General features: G+C 34.6%; 2 protein-coding genes and 1 pseudogene across 2 annotated transcripts; 2 read left to right on the forward strand and 1 right to left on the reverse strand.

The window, feature by feature from the left end:
* Positions 1-7,028: 7,028 nt before the first annotated feature.
* LOC120120116 (piriformospora indica-insensitive protein 2-like) lies at positions 7,029-8,471 on the forward strand. Its single transcript, XM_039139843.1, has one exon. It carries the CDS (start codon positions 7,029-7,031, stop codon positions 8,469-8,471), a length of 1,443 nt encoding a protein of 480 aa, XP_038995774.1.
* Positions 8,472-9,736: 1,265 nt separating this feature from the next.
* On the forward strand, positions 9,737-12,369 carry LOC120119760 (annotated as a pseudogene).
* Positions 12,370-12,539: 170 nt separating this feature from the next.
* Positions 12,540-16,936, reverse strand: LOC120119758 (casein kinase 1-like protein 6). The gene is made up of 14 exons (XM_039139570.1): positions 16,827-16,936; positions 16,681-16,721; positions 15,849-15,918; positions 15,185-15,333; positions 14,999-15,094; positions 14,726-14,796; positions 14,320-14,381; positions 14,173-14,236; positions 13,959-14,043; positions 13,746-13,872; positions 13,479-13,552; positions 13,333-13,396; positions 13,056-13,189; positions 12,540-12,881 (listed from the first exon to the last, which is right to left on the reverse strand). The coding sequence occupies exons 4-14, from the start codon at positions 15,281-15,283 to the stop codon at positions 12,621-12,623; spliced, it is 1,137 nt and encodes a 378-aa protein (XP_038995501.1). The 5' UTR covers positions 15,284-15,333; positions 15,849-15,918; positions 16,681-16,721; positions 16,827-16,936; the 3' UTR covers positions 12,540-12,620.
* Positions 16,937-17,229: the final 293 nt, after the last annotated feature.

The raw sequence follows: 17,229 nt of genomic DNA on the forward strand, positions 1-17,229 counted from the left end.
TCCAACATCTGAGACAATAAATGGGGAAACTGTCTAATAAATATAATAATAAACGCATTTTTATAAACGATTCATATGTAAAAAAAATAAAACCTTTGGACGCATATTTTTCACTGAAATTTTCATGCGCTTGTATTTAGGTCCTCCAATTTTTTAAATTTGCAACACAGTCTTCAATTTCATTATAAAACCCAAATTCCAAAATAATTCAATTATATTTTAAACTCCAAATTCTAAAATACTTCAATTTAGGGTTTTGAATATAATTGAAGTATTTTGGAATTTGGGGTTTAGAATGTAATTGAAGTGTTTTGGAATTTTGAACATGAATTTGCTATTTGACAGTGTTTATTTCAATATAAGTTTGAGGTTTATTGCATGCACATCCAACGACAGCCGCACTTTGGTATGACAATCCAGTAGGTTTGGATGGAACTTGAGCATGCACATCCAACGACTACGAAAATAGTAAAGAGTTTTAGTTCATAGGACTACAACATACAAACCAAGCAATAACTAAAATAAACCAAAAATATCAATTAGGGAGCGTTTGGTTCACGGAATGAAAGATTACCAGTGGGAATGTAAGATTACCAGGGAATAGGATTACTGGGAATGTTGTATTTTGTGTTTGGTTGGCTTAGCAGGAATATAAGATTACCGTGTTTGGTTAAAAGAATAAAAGATTATTGGAATGTATATATTTGACCAAATTGTCCTTATTATATATTTGTTTTTTTAACAAGTTGGAAAATATTTATATATAAAATTTATATAAAATTTTTTACAAAATTGAAAATATAAAAAGGTTTAATGAAAGGGTAAAATTTTATTTTAACCCCTGGACTTCATATAAAATTTTAATTATAGAATTTTTTTGTAAATCTAAAATAGTTTAAGGATAAATTTGTAATTTAACATTCGTAGAATTTTTATTATTCAATGACAGAAAAATGATATTTAAAAAAAATTAAGGGCATTTTAGTCCAAAACGTCAGGAATCCAACAATACCTAAGGAAATGGAGGTAATGACATTCCCGGTAATATACCCAAAAAAATCCACTATTGGTAATCTTACATTACCGGGAATGAGATTCCCGGGCTAACCAAACGGGGGAATGTGGATTCCATTCCTATAGGAATCCCACATTCCCCCATCCAAACACCCCCTTAATAACTCATTCAAATGGAGGACTTAATAAATAAAGGGAAAGAGGTTCGGTCATAGTCACTCCAAAAGTGAAGGCGTCAAATGAGTTGTTTAAGATAGACATTAGATGCCAAATACAACATTATCGGTTATAAATGCATTAATGACCTACCCTTTTAACATATAATTACTTCTAATGCTCCATGTTTAATGTTCCTCAATAGTGAAACATGATGAGAATCTAAATTTGTAACATCCCAAAACAAGGCTAGTGACAAAAATATAAATTTTGGAAATTGGGTACTCAATTTTGGAACAAGTTAAAAGTTTAGGGACTTAATAGGAGAATTATGATGTTTGATTGATTAACAAAGTTGGAAAGTAAAAGGGGTAAAATGGTCTTTTTCAAAGGAAAGATTTTATATTCCCTTTATATAAGAAGTAGACAAGTGGAAAAGGAATGAAAAAGGAAGAGAAAACTATAGAGAGTTGAGTTCAGCTATCTTCTTCTTCTTCTCTTCCCGAGTAGCCATGAATAAGGTGAGTTGGTCTCAAGCTGGTTAATTCTTTCATTTAAAGTTGGTTTTGATTCTAGGAGTGATAGAAAAGCTTAAGGAAAGCTTAAGATTTCTTAAAACTCAAAGAGGAATAAGTTACGTAAGATTGAAGATAAAGAGTTTTTAAAGGAATTATTGAGAAAGAGTTAGTAATTGAAGTTGTAAGTGAAATTTGATTTGTCATCAGTCAAAATAAGAAATTCAAAGTATTAGAAACGAATTTAGAACATGTTGATAAATTGGTAAGATTCTTGGTTTCCAAATTTAAGATAGAATATTGGATATTAAGATGAGTTAAAGTGGTATAAGTTGGCTAGAATAAGTGTAGTTAAGTTTAAAGGGCTAAAATGAGGTTATATAAGAATAATTAAGTAAGTTTGGGTGAATTTTCGGGTAAGAAAAGTGATTTATGGGCTATAAGTATTGGTATTGGTATTGCTTCATCAGGTACCGATACTTCAAGAGTAAAATAGGGAAGACATTCATGAGGTATCGATACCTGAAGAACAATATCGATACCAAGGGTACGGATACCATAAGGACGGTATTGATACCATCTTTGAAACGAGAATTACATAATGCAATATGGGTATCGATACCTAGGCATGGTACCGATACCAAAGTTAGGGAAGTATCGATACCCTATATGGGGGTACCGATACTACTCCAAATATAAAATAGAATTACGTCTTTCTTTTAGTCTAAGAAATTAAGGATCGAGTCATGAGATTTGGAATGCTGATATGCATATAATATGTTTGATTGTGTAGATATTGATCGGATGCGAGTATTAGATAATTCAACGAGATAATATCGAGCAAAGAAGAAGTAAGAGATCGGTATTGACTAGTGAGGCCAGATGAGTGCATATTAGTTAATATATGATGTTTAATGGAAATAAGACTTGCGACAAGTATATTTCCGATAGTAAATGCATGAATTCATAGATCGAAGTACGTGTTTGTTATGATTTATATGTGTACATGAGTATATGTGTAGAAATGTCATTATATATGTTAGATGATTTGTGTAAATATATGTTAGTGTGATAAGTCATGTGAAATAATACAAATGATATATATGATAAAATAAAAATATGAATTAAGTTATATGATAAAGACATAAGAAATGAAATGAATATGTGACATAAGCTACAAACTAAAGAATCATTTGATATATATGTGAACATAAGATAACCAAGTACAAGTTATATTATATGATATAAATGATTACACGAGAAAGGTTATGAGACTCTATGAAAATAGTATATAAATTAGGGGATATAAACATAAATGATGATACAAAACTATTAAATAAGTGATATAGGGAAGATTTATATACTTAAAGAAAACTATGATATAGGAGTTATAAAGTGAATAACTATAAAGCTTTATGAAAGAGTATTATAGGAGACATGTGAAACTGAACTAAATAAAATAAATTAAATTAGTATATAAATAATGTGAGATAAGTACTATAGGTTATATGATATGTATGGATTCAGGTTAGTGAAATTAAGTCATGTGAACGGTTATAAATGATTTATGTGAGTGAAAAGGAAAAGCGAGATAAGATGAGTAGCAATTACTTATAGCATAAAATGAGATTATATGAACATGTAGTATAGACTCTACGAAGGATACTTAAGTGAAATTATTATATGATATGAGTATATGGCATTACTATACAAATTATATGAAAGAGTATACATGAGTACATGCGTAAGCCAATATGTTATTGATTGGACATATGAGATTATATGCTTATGTGATAACTTGAGAAAGTTAAATGGGTTCAATAACATTGAACTATGTGAAAATAAGTATATGTGATATGCAATATATGACAATGACCTATAAGATCATAGGAAAAGTGATATGAACTACATGAAAATAAGTTATGCGATTACATGTACATGTGAATACGTTTATGAGATATAAATGATATGAACTATAATAAATGATAATGCCCATGTTATGTGACATGACAACTAGGGTATAGTTGGCATGCCAAGAGTCGAGGGTTTTACGTGGTCCTTCGGGACATATATGTAACCCTTTGGAGCATATATGCGGTACTTCGATACACTTATTTGGTCCATTGGAATATGTATATGGTTCTTAAGGAATGGTCATTTGGGACATATGTGTTATATGTGGTCATTCGAGACATTTCTATGCGGTCATTCAGGACAAATTCTATGTGCCCCTAGTGGGATTTTATATGAGTTGTGGTGACAACATATGTGCACAACCTCTATAGAATCACATATATTTATAGCTCTCACCAGTGTACCATGGGCAAACAAAATGATTAACTTAAATAAATTGGATGAGATGCTATGTGTTTGATTTGTGAAATGTATGATATAATGTGCATAAAGGTTAAGGATAAGATTACATGAGTAAATGAATGAATGAAAATAATATTGATAATAAAAAGAATGTGAATGATGATAATATTAGTATATATATATATATATATATATGTATTTGATACATGAAAGGACATATGAATTTTGTATGATATGATATAATTATATGTTCATGCATTGTTAGGAGTTAAAGTTACCTTATATGTTTTTCAATGCCTCACTAAGTCATTGACTTAGCATGTGAATGTTTCACACGTAGGTTCCGTGAGCAAAAAGAGGATTATGGATAGGCAAAACAGGTCAGTTACTCCTTTCCAAATATCATATCAGAAAAGCATATATTGAATAATATGTATTTTGTTATATAGAAGTTGTTGGCATGAAATAAAAGATTTGAATTGGATCCGCTCTGATAAGTTTTGTAAATTCTTTGATATAAATTGTATAAAGTATGTAATTTGATTTAATAAAAGTCAACATTTTCATTCTTTGTAAAAATAATTGTTTTAATAGTCAATGTGAAATCTCATACTTGTATTTGGGTCGGATACGAGTTGGGGGTGTTACAAAAGTATATAGTGGAACTAAAATCATAGGACCACATAATTCTTGTAAATTCATGGCATGTCAGCAATAAAAGACATCGTAAAACATAGAGGACACTGCAACAAACATATATATACCAGAAATGAAGGTACAAATGTGCAATGACCGAGCAACATATCAAGTAGTTGCTCCAAATACCATGTCATGATGTCTTTCAAGTTGCATGCATGCAAAATTATCTTCCAAAGCTATAATTAAATACAAATTCAACTGTAAATTTTCCAAAAAAAAATGTAAAAAAATCCAATTTTTTCATGATATATCAGTCCCATAATCAACATGAACTTATTAAAAATAATACGAGCTCATAGGACACCGAAAACCACAGGTCGGATCAATACAATTCTCAACAAACTAGTACTAGCAGTCTCTCGGATTGAATTTGGCGATTTCACTATGCCGATACTCACGACCAATTCCCTGATTTAAAGAAAAATCAAACAAGAAGATAAAAAAAAATTTAGCCTAGGATCCTCTTTCACTTATATTCTGATGGACTGAATATCTTTCAAAAGGAGTACTAAAAGTTTTGATTAAGAAGAAAGAAAGAAAATTAGATGGTTTTGGTTCAAAACTAACACTGAATATATAGATATTTGACATGCAGTTCCAAAAACATAAAATTTTCAACAAAAAACACACAATGCGAGCTGAAAATAGGAAAGTTCAAAAGAGGAAAAACTTACTTCCGGAGAGCCCAAAAGAGAAAATAAATACCTTCTTGCAAGTGAGGGGAAAGGCTAAGAAATAAACGCAATCGGTGTTGCGTTTTAGCAATTCTTCCTCCATTTTTTCTTTGTAAATAAAAAGCTGAAAGAGAGAGCAGTGCTTGGGTTTACAATTTTACATGACGGAAAACTTAAAAACAAAAACCAAACGAGTGTGTATGTGAGCGAAAGAGACAGAGAGGTAAAGACGTTGTTTGGAATTTCATTATATTTGATTATCTGTTGGAAAATCTTTAACCACAAGGATTAAACGAAGAAATTATTATATGTTATTTATACAAAAACAATTCCAGCTTTGTTGGTGACTTTCAACAATGATACTTAGTTCATCTTAATAGTATTTGTCTACTCTGCATTTTTAACCCCATTTTTTTCTCACAAGCATTTCATATAACATCTATGCTTCACCTTAGATAACATGTATCTAACATTACACATTGAATCGTTGATGGTCCTGATAGTCCTTTGGTCGGGTATTCTCTCAATAGACCCTTATTCAAGTCAACACCTCAACAAAATTCAAAGTTAGATTAGAATTTCCCGTGCATCCCCGACTGAAAAGTTGCGTTAAAAATGAGAAGAGATAAGCGCATGAAAAGTTCAGTGACCATATTGCAAACGGATTTAATGTTGGAGGACTGCCACATCATCTTCTTATAACGGCAGTGTAACGACGTCAAATGGTCGGTTACATCGGGGACCATATTACAAACGAACTAAATATTGGATGATTGTATTATAATTTTTAAAAGTTGGAGAATCTAAATGCAAGCGTTAGAAAATTTCAGTGACCGTTACTATACTTTACCCTAATCATAATTAGGGAAACACGTATAAAACATAACTTTTTAAGAAAAATACTGTGGACGTAGTTTACTTACCTAGTGAGGTGAAAAAGAGAAACAGTAAAAATTGATATGCACTTTCCGTTTCCTGCAGGTTTGTTTCGTCAACCAGTGAAAAGAAAAAAAAAGATAGGGCAAATAGCAAAGTCTTCTTTCCACAACCATGAGAAAAACCCTAAACCCTAACACCGAGAAAGAAGGTAAATGGGGACTAGACATGGACTACCATTTCCGGAAACCGAATCCCCTTCCGTACAGAAGACACGATTCCATGTCTCCAACCATTGCCACCTCGACACGTAGTAGCAGGCATGACTCGTCAGTTAAATGTCGCATTCATGGTGCATTTTCTGAGACAGTAAGACGGCTGCTGCGGCGCTTCACCAATTGGCTTACCATCTTCGTCCCACAGTTTTCCTGTCGGCTAACGCTTTTCATTTTTCACTGTTACCAACGCTGATTGTTCATGGATGGAACCCTTGAAAAACATATGTATAACGGAACTCCTTTGTGTCCGAAGAGGAAAAAGAAAAAAAAGAAATGCTTTTGTTAATACATTTCGATCGAACACTAAAATTTTGGACAAACTATACAAGTATTTATCTTTTCTTTTGCTTTTTGTTTACTTGAGCATAAAGGTTACAAAGGGCAAAATAAAAATTTTGAAGTTAGGTTGGTCAGAGGCTCAGAGGGCAGAGCTAGGTTGTCTGGGATAATTGGCAGAGCCAGTCTACACACTACAGTCCAAGAACTCCACAATATATGCAATGGCAAGGCGCCAGCAAATCGATAGGAACTCATCTTCTTCTTCTTTTGCTTTGCTTTCTTTTATCTTTTCACCCTCAAGAACGATGACTGTTCTTCTCAAACGCGTTCTTTTCTTCAGTCTTGTGTCCACTCTGCTTACCATTTCATTGCAGCAGGAGCAGCCTGTCCTCAACTCGGCTGAACAGGATTTGGTATATCGAGTTCTTTCCTCCATTAACCCAGCCGTCCCTTGGCGCAGTCTTTTTCCAGATTACCTCTGCTCTTATCCTCCTCACGGCGTTGTTTGTGATTATTTCACCGACCCCAACACGAAGAACGTTACCGTTCATGTCACGGAACTGAGTTTCGGGTACGTTTCTGATTTTACACCAAACCCTCCTTGCTCTCCCAATTCCACTTTCAGCCCTCTCCTCGTCACTTCCTTCAAACAACTGCGCAAGCTTTTCTTCTACCAATGCTTCACTGAAACTCCAGTTTTCATCCCCAAGATCCCCACTACTTTCGGGTCATCTCTTGAAGAGTTCGTCTTTATAAATAACCCAGCTTTTGTTGGTCCTATCAGTGGCATCATCAGAAATTTCACAAGCTTGAGGAGGTTGGTTTTGACTGGAAATGGAATTTATGGTAGCCTCCCAGATGCAATCGGTGATTTGGTTAACGTTGAAGAGATTACACTGTCGAGAAACAAGCTCAGTGGTAACGTTTCTGTTGGTTTATCGAAGTTAAAGAAGCTGAAAGTTCTTGATTTGAGTGACAATGGATTCAACGGAAATGTGCCTTGTTCGGTTGGTAATCTCACTGAGCTTTTGAAGCTGGACTTGAGTTCTAATGGGTTTTCTGGTAAAATCCCAGAAAGCTTGAGTAACTTACAAGCTCTCGAGTTATTGGATTTGAGTTTTAACAGTTTCGGCAACTTTGGGGTTCCTCTGTTTCTTGCCGGGATGCCCAGATTGAAGGAGGTGCATTTGAGTGGGAATTTACTAGGAGGGGAGATACCGGAAATATGGGAGAATCTAGGGGGTATTTTGGGAATAGGATTTTCCAATATGGGATTGGTAGGTGAAATTCCGGCTTCCATGGGGGTGCACTTGAGAAACATGTGTTATCTAAGCCTTGACAACAACAAGCTTCAAGGGAAAGTGCCCAAGGAGTTAGGAAATCTGGAGTTTGTGAAATCAATCAATCTGGAAAACAACAATCTTAGTGGAAGAATTCCTTTTTCTGCTAAAGTTGGTGAAAAGTTGAGGTTAAAAGGCAATCCAGAACTGTGTGCTGATGAGAAATGGAGCCATGGGAAAAACTTTGGGGAATTGAAGAAATGCTGCAAACCAGACATTTCCAAGCCTGTCTTCTTCATCGGAACTTCTCATTCTCGGATGTTATCATCATCATCTTTTCTTGTCTTACTCCTAATTTGGGCTCTTTTCATAGTTTATGTTTGATCGATTGTCATCAAAATGCATGGGGAAAAAAGAGAGAATACTTGTAATAGATATTACAGAAACAAGTTAATACTGGCTTGAATCAATGGAAAATTTTTGGAGTTCAGTAGTATTTCAGTGGGTACAATCATGTAATTACCTTTGTTTTCCTTTTCTACTTTACCGAATGAATCAATGACAAGTGGATATCTTATTGATTTTGCAGCTAATCTATTTTTGCAGAATAAGGAAAAAAACAAGTGTTTTAAGCTAGGATTAGCTAGTAAAGCTAACTAGATTGTAGCTGAAGCCATTGAAGACATTTAAATCATGAGTTGATGCATCCCTCGAGAAAAAGCTGCAGTTTTATAGCATTAATCATGATTCAGGGATTTATGAAGAAGGTTCAGACAATAGAAATGGATAAAAACATTACAGTTGCAACTCACGTCCAAAATAAAGAAAAACAGCTGGAGTTGCATTGCAGTTGAAGTGGACGCGAACTATTCATTCATTATCATCGATATGTAAAAACCAAGAACAAAAAAGAGAGAAAACAACCAATTCATTTATCTAGCAATGATCTCTCTTTCTTTTTACCTCGATTGTTAGGAGTAGTTGAGATTACCCTCCTTACAGATGAGGCATGCCATCCTATATGGGCCACATGCAATTATATCTTTTGGGAAACCCATCTGAATTTTACCCTCTTTTTTCATCAGCATCAAAGGTTAAAAGGACATTCTGTCATTATTAGTTCCAAAACAAAACCACAAATCCATAAAAAATGGTAGTTTCGAAAGCTTCTTTTGGTGCTTTTTGTTTTTCCAACTTTCTTGCAAGACTCATATTTGGCAAAGCTATTTTCTGTTTGTTTTATGGTATATAAAGTCTAATCTTTTCATAATCTGTGTGTTACCTTCTCAACAATATGATCTTTAAAGTTTTAACAACATAGTTTATGGTCCTGGGAAGATACCATTTCAAAGGGTAGGATTGCTTATCAGTAAAGCTTCTGCGCAAGAATTAAGAGCTTTCAAAGCCTCGGGTGCACTTTGTTTCTTAAACATCTTTTTATATACATTAAGCGCTGTCTTTGTGTATTTGACACTTGACGGGGTAACGGTGATTTTATTACTTTTCGATAATGTTAGTGACTGTTTTCTTAATTTTTAAATTTTAATAGTAAAAAGAAAAACTTGGTCATACTTCAGTGACCATCTTATGTAGTTATCCTATATTTAATTCACAATTTATTTACCCTACAGGATTCAAGGTGACTTCTTCACCCAGAATTCTGCGTTTGTTTCAAACTTTGGAACCCAGTGCTGCTAAGATATCTGAAAGCATCAACACAGCAAAAGGAAAATGAACATCTTTAGCAAAAAGCCCAATCCCAAAGGTAATTTTAATTCTGGTTTCTTTTTGGAGCCCTTATCATTCAAACAACCAATTTCCTTTTGTCTCTGATCCTTTAATCTCCCGGTTTTTATGGAATTCTTTTTCTTTATTTCTGGAAATCTGTCTTAATTGAATTTTCTTCACTTCATGGCAATCAATTTTAAAAGCGAATTCTTCCCTCTTCGGTTATCCTTCGCGTTGACTTGTCAAAGCTCCACGATCATGGTTTCACAATTAATTTCTTTTAATTATATTTTTTTCCTGTGTTTGCAGAGGCTCTTCGCGAGAGTAAGAGAGAAATGGCGCATGCTACTAGAGGTAATTTATTATTATTAAAAAAACTATTATGAGTATAATTCTGTATCAGTTTATTTAGAGATTTTATTTTTTTGTTCAAGTATGGACTGTTGCAGTTCGTTGGTAGAATGCTTGAATTAGTTTTAGAGTTTTTATTTTGGAGTTGGAGCATTACTTTGTTCTGAAAACTCGATATATATCTTGCCTTGGTTCAGGTACAGAGAAGGAAATAGGAACTCTACAGTTAGAGGTTTGTCGAATTACTAACTAGTGAATACTAATCATCTATCTGAGGATGTTTTATGGTTAGTTCTAATGTGATTTATCCTAATGGCAGGAAAAGAAACTTGTTGCTGAAATCAAAAGAACATCCAAAACCGGAAATGAGGTAATTTTAGTATCGTAATTTGGTTGCATTCATGGGTCTTCCCAAATTTGATTTATACCCTTCTTCTCCCCCATATATACTGTGCAGGCAGCAACTAAAACTCTAGCCCGACAGCTAGTAAGACTTAGGCAGCAGATAGCTAAGCTACAAAGTAGTCGAGCTCAAATAAGAGACATTGCAACTCATACGCAGGTTCACGTTACTCATGCCTTTTATTTCCTTCTGCTGTTGCATGGTGCCTCCAACAACGCTTATTTGTTTTTGCAGGCAATGCATGCTCAATCTTCAGTTGTTGTTGGCATGAAAGGTGCCACCAAGGCAATGTCGGCTATGAATAAGGTCAGTAACAACATATATATGTGTTGTATTACATGTATGATGATACGGATTTTATACATGTTTATCCTCGGTAACTAGTTTATCAAATTGTTCTTTTCCTTCAGAGGGAATTTGCTTCCTATAGCATAAACTATTGGTTGACATCTATTCATGCACAGCCACCAGTTTGTGTATACATACATGTTTGCATATTATAATCATCTATTCATCTTTATGAATTCACATATTACAACCATTCTCCCCTTTTTAAATAATTATTGATTTTTAAACCACTGATGACCGATTTCCTTGCAGCAAATGGCTCCAGAAAAACAAGCAAAGGTTATAAGAGAATTTCAGAATCAGTCTGCTCAGATGGATATGACCGTTAGATCATGCTTTTCTTTTGAGAATATACTATGCGGGAAAAGTTCATTATTCATTGCTTTAGCTCATGTTCATGGATTTAACAGTTTAGTTCCGTGCTTGCAGACTGAAATGATGTCAGATGCCATAGATGATGCTCTGGACGATGATGAGGGGAAGATGAGAGCGAGGACCTAACAAATCAGGTGTGGTTCTTTCCCATTTTTTTTCAAAAATCATAGCTACTAGGGTTTAGGGATTGAATCATGAGGGTCAGGAGTGGGTTTGATGTGGTAAATCAATACATTAGTAAAGGGATATCATGTGGGCTTGCACAAGCTTTCTTGGGTGTGAAAAATAGTGAAGTCAAATTGTTCGACTCATTTACCTCCCAAAACAAAGATTTGAAAATAACCTCAATTTTCTTAATTTCAGGTTTTAGACGAAATTGGTATTGATGTTGCCTCACAGGTTGGTATATTTTGGTTTCCTCCCTTGAAAGGATTTCAAGTGAACCAATATCACATTTTGTGCAACCGTCTGATTCCCACATAAATTTCTTGTAGTTGTCATCAGCTCCTAAAGGAAGGATTGCAGGAAAGAATACCGAAGGCGTTGGCAGGTATTTTTCTTGTCTCCCAGTTTTATTTTATTTCAATTCGTTTACTTTTTGCAGTTGCAAGAGACCCGTGTATATTATGTGGTTCCTCATCTTAGATTTGAACTTAATGTTCTGTAATCTGGAGTGTACTGCATTATGGGCTCTATTAGACGTCCCTGGCAATCGTCTTCACCCTTTTAACAACAATACTTGACTTGTTATTATATCCAACTCTTTCCACTCATGTAATAGACACTATGGAGAATGTCTCAATTTGTTACATATAACCGAATGAGATTGAATTATTTCTTTGTTTGTTAATATTTTATTCCTCCTTGCAGTTCGGGTGTTGATGAGCTTGAGAAGCGGCTGGCAGCTCTTAGAAATCCATGAGCTAAAGAAACAAACAGAACCTCAACTTTTCCTTCATGAATACCGGGTGTTATATCTAGTATTAATACCAATGCACTATTCTTGTAGATATGACAATAATCATTCATGCTTCCTGGGTTAATGCAATGTAATGCTATTCTATCCATTTGGTGCCATGTGCAAATAAACTCTTGAAATGTTTGGTCGAATTGAGATTGAAACTTAGGTGTTCTAGGAAATCATATCACCTGCAATTGTTGCATTATAATTAACCAATCACAAACCTGAATTACGTTTGTATTCTGAATGGGGTAAAAGATGTTTGGGTAAGGGAAGTTAAAGGCAGTGAACCGGTGAAATATCCCATATACATAGTGACATTATGAGTTCTTAGAAAACATTGGCTGATGATTCGAATACAACCCTATTACTTTCTGATGGAGAGGAGCTCAAAACTTCGAAGAGGATGATCATGGCTTCTTCGAACAGGGGTGGCACGATTAGATGTTTTGGATTCAAAGGCAAGTTGGTTTCTTTGTGTGGTAGACATGCGGCCACTACTCGATGCTAGGCGGTTTTGTATAACATCATTGGCTTCAACAGACGAACTGGGCCTGCTTGCTATGACAGCTATTCTTGAAGTGCTACCATATCGAGAGGAACTATGCCTTTTTTCTGACGCAGGGAGCTGAAAGTGCAAACCAAAGGTAAGATTGTTCAAACTCTAAAAATGGCATTGGTATCTAATAAAACTTTTTGACAAGTATGATTTCGCTTTTGGAGAGATTTTCATACAGAAAAGTGTAGTTTATAGTTATACTCTATAATAAAAGAAAATAATTTGATGGAAATTCAAGCTCACCGCATGCTTCGGCAAAGTGACATCATCTACAGTCTTGCGTCTAGAATGATCAAGATGAGTACTATTACTTGAAATATTTCTTTTGGAAAATGCTTCAACGGCACCGGAGAATCTATCTCGAATCTCTCGCCCCACTGTATGTTGTCATCAAGGACAATAAACCCGCAAGGCATTCCGGTGATCAAAAGCAAAGAGGCAAGCATGCCATCATAATTAGTAAAAAAACATTCAGCTGTGACAACTGTCTCTAATGAGGAATCTAGTTGTGAAAGCAAACCTGAGATTCTTTCTGGTTTTTCAATGGTTGGACCTGCAGTTAAACCTGCCCTTCCACTGGAATGCTGAGATACAGATCGAAACGCTGAGTAAAATATTCCCAGGATAACAATAACCGGGAGCTAGAAGGTTAGAAGCGGTTCTTACCCGCCCTCTCGAGCTGCCACCAATCTTTGGGTACTTCAGCATGGTCCAGTCAAAGACATGATCAAACTGGTAACCTGCAGCAATGCAAATTTCAGAACCATACAAGGAAAATGTTAAAACAACATTTGAGTTGGCATTCAAAGGAGAAATTAATTTGGGAAAATCCTGTGTGTTTGTATGTGCAAGAACATGTATGTGGGAGAGTGACGGATATCAGAATATAATACGAAGATCATTACTAAGGCATCCGCAATGATGATAACTAACCTTCTCTTATAAACAAGTCCTGGAAAAGCCTCTTCAAATATGAATAATCTGGTTTATCTTCAAACCGCAAAGATTGGCAGTAGTGAAAATAAGACACAAACTCAGATGGATACGACTTACAAAGCACCTGTTAAACACAGATGAATATTTCAGACCAAAGATAAACCAAATTTCTCAGAGGGAATAAACCGTCTAAGGCATAAGCGATCATACCTCTACAGGAGTGGATACCTTCTTTTCACTTATCTTATCATATTTTTGCTTTTTGGTACCAGCTTTTAGGCCCTGCCAGGGAAGGCTGATGCAATGAAATTGAATCAAAATCAATGTGAAGAACTAAGAAAGAAGATTCAATAACAACAATCAAACATTATCTGGAATGCAAAAAAACTTTATGAACTGAGCATGTGGCCACGATATGCATAACCTTCCTCTCAGGAAATACATAAGCACATAACCAAGGGATTCCAAATCATCTCTTCGACTTTGCTCTGTCAATAAACGAAACAAGTAAGCTCGCATAGTTGCATCTATGAATATTTAGTGTTGGTAGCTGTCACAAAGTATCACATACCAATTCCAAGGTGAGTGTTCACACTTGCATAACGAGCTGTGCCAGTTAGGTTCTTATTCTCTCTGCAGCAAAGAAATCAGTGAGTTGTTTCACAAACAAAAGCACTTTGGCCTAGGTTGGATAGAACTGAAGCCTCATTATGTGTTTACCGCATAGATAACACTACAGAAATAGATACAAAGGAGAAAAGAGAAAGAAAGAAACTTGAGCAAGTTAGAGAGAGAGAGGGAAATGCTAAGGCAGCATGCTTAAAACAAACACCCAGCTGATTATAGACCATGAAATAACTTTCTTATCAAGTATGCTAAAACCTAATAGTCATGTACTGATTTAGATTGAAAAGTATATAATCTTGAGATCTTCAAGTTTGAATTTCAGTATCAAGAATTGAAGAAAAAATAATCACCTGTATGGGATGTGCTTATGGGTCTGAAGATCCCTATACTTCTTTGCAAGACCATAGTCAATGATATATACCTATAATAACAGAATCGTAAAGAAAAACAATGATACCAGACAATTTTAGAACTTCAAGCGTAACAAAATCTTATTCCCAGCAATGACAATATTGTTATCCTAACCAGAAACTCAAAATTGAAGGTGTTATGCTAGCAGTCTAATGAGTACGCTCATGTTATATTTGCCAACATAATATACAAGAAAACACAATAACTAATACCTGGTGTGCTGTGCGTCCTAAGCCCATCAAGAAGTTGTCAGATTTTATATCACGATGAAGAAAGCCTCTTGAATGCATATATTCTACTCTATTAATCTACGGGAAAACACAGAGATCGAAAAGAGAGAAAATTAAATATAAAAAACCTGGAAACTAATTGTTTATCACAAAAAGCCATATACATACCATTTGATCAGCAAGCATCAACAATGTTTTCAAGGAAAGTTTCCTGTTGCAGTGATTGAATAGATCCTCCAAACTAGGTCCAAGAAGGTCAATTACCATGACATTGTAATCCGTCTCAACTCCAAACCACTTAAGGTGGGGAATACCCTCTATACCAAGGAGAACCATCATTTATACATAAGAATAATGTGCTTTCTAGAAATTCTATTTTTTTTGTAAAAAAAAACAAAACATTCAAGATAAAACATCAACCTTCCATTCCAGCATGTCCATAGAATTGTTTACAATTAAGAACCGAACAAATTGTTTTAGGACTAAGTTAATATTGCAAGTCCCGATAACAGTAGCAAAACCAGACTGTTTTATACATTTATAAAGAAAAATTATGGAAAGGAAAGAAAACCCTCTGTTATCTTTCTAAACCAGCAAGTCCCGATAACAGTAGCAAAAACAGGTTGTTTTATACATTTATAAAGAAAAGCTGCCTTCCATCAGATCAAAGCTTGCATTTTTTTATATTCTTTTTCTTTTCTCATATAATGGCTATGCGGTGGAATAGGATACCCCAGAGAAGACCATAGCCAAATTATGATGTAATACCGATTATCAAATCATTTTATATACAAACGTATAGGGACAAGCACGGAAGAGACACAGAACTTACTTCCTCATTGAAGAAGCATATACAATTTTGACTCATAATAAAGCTGTGGATGCTTGGTCTTTGCAGATTCCTGACATTAGGAACAGAAAAAAAAAATGGGTCAAGGTCGTCACTTTGGAGGTTAGAAAGTATAAATTATCATTAGATAAAAATATGTTGTTTGTAGGAACTTTTAACACCCTTCAAATAGCACCTAAATGATACATATCTACATGAAAGTGCACCACCCATCTTCATTTCAAAGGAAATCAAATTTGCAGGTTGGAAATACAAAGCTGATAAAATTGTCTTCCAAAATAGCACTTAACCGTTAATAAACAACTTTGCTCAGAGAATCATGGTTTCAATTTCTCATATGTGTAGTCAAAACGCTTTTCTTCTCACAATGGAAATGAGCATGATGAATAACATACTTCCATCATACTTAAATGAGATGAGACATATAAAGTAAATACAGATAGATATGGAACACTGCCCTGGACAAATGAAATTTCCTTACACAAATTAAGAAACAATTTTGATAAACACTTTTCTTTATAGAAGTAAAAAAGAAGCCAACGACTAAAGGGCCTATCTCAGATCATTTTTCTATCCGATGTCCAAAATCTAATGCAATGTACGTCCAAAGGTTGGTAATAGATAAACAGCAGAAATAAGATACAAAGACTAATTGGCAATATTATTCTAAATATAGCTTTATTTATAGGCATTCAACTACAAAAAAAAAAAAATCACCATTACTAATTGACAGTCACAATAGAAACCAATCCATCAGCAGCAAACCAAAAGATGAGACTATCAAAAAGCAAATCATCAAGAGCATATCACATACCAGTTTGACAGCAACTTCCTCTCCAGTTTGAACATTCACCCCTTCAACAAAAATAACAAATTACAAATTAGAAGAGAAAAGGTACAATAGATTTTTTTTCCATAGAAAGAAAGAGAAACCCATGTATGAGGTTTGGATTTTCATACCTAAATAAAGCTCTCCAAAAGAGCCACTGCCAATCTTTCTTCCAAGCTTGAACTTACCACCAATTACATTATCCATTCTCAAGCAGATTAAAAAATGGACCTTCTTAATAATGTCCTACACCCCAAAGAGCATAATCTAAAGGTATATTCAGTTCAGACTCAGATCTGTACTCACCCAGTGTTATATCAAACTCGTCTTACCAAACTGAAAAACCCAAGCCTCCAGTAAATCAACTTAAAGAAATAAGGGGAAAATCGTAGCTTTCTTTACTAATCAGTAGGGGGGAAAGCACCAAATCTTTTTAAAGCTTTTGACCAAAAGAATAAGAAAGAGAGAGGAGTACTATGAAGAATAATGCTAAAAATCTAAAGAAAAGAAATGGAGATTTCAATCTAAGCCTAG

This window comes from Hibiscus syriacus, unplaced genomic scaffold (genome assembly GCF_006381635.1).
Source record: "Hibiscus syriacus cultivar Baekdansim isolate YM2019G1 unplaced genomic scaffold, ASM638163v2 tig00110332_pilon, whole genome shotgun sequence".
NCBI lineage: Eukaryota > Viridiplantae > Streptophyta > Magnoliopsida > Malvales > Malvaceae > Hibiscus > Hibiscus syriacus.

Excerpts from the sequence above, each read along its gene's own strand:
- LOC120120116 (XM_039139843.1), top strand. The coding sequence starts at position 7,029 with ATGGCAAGGCGCCAGCAAATCGATAGGAACTCATCTTCTTCTTCTTTT.
- LOC120119758 (XM_039139570.1), bottom strand. The coding sequence starts at position 15,283 with ATGGTAATTGACCTTCTTGGACCTAGTTTGGAGGATCTATTCAATCAC. Across the intron at positions 14,044-14,172 it reads ATGTATTTCCTGAGAGGAAG|CCTTCCCTGGCAGGGCCTAA; the intron begins GTTATGCATATC and ends TCATTGCATCAG. Across the intron at positions 13,397-13,478 it reads GTGGCAGCTCGAGAGGGCGG|CATTCCAGTGGAAGGGCAGG; the intron begins GTAAGAACCGCT and ends TCTGTATCTCAG.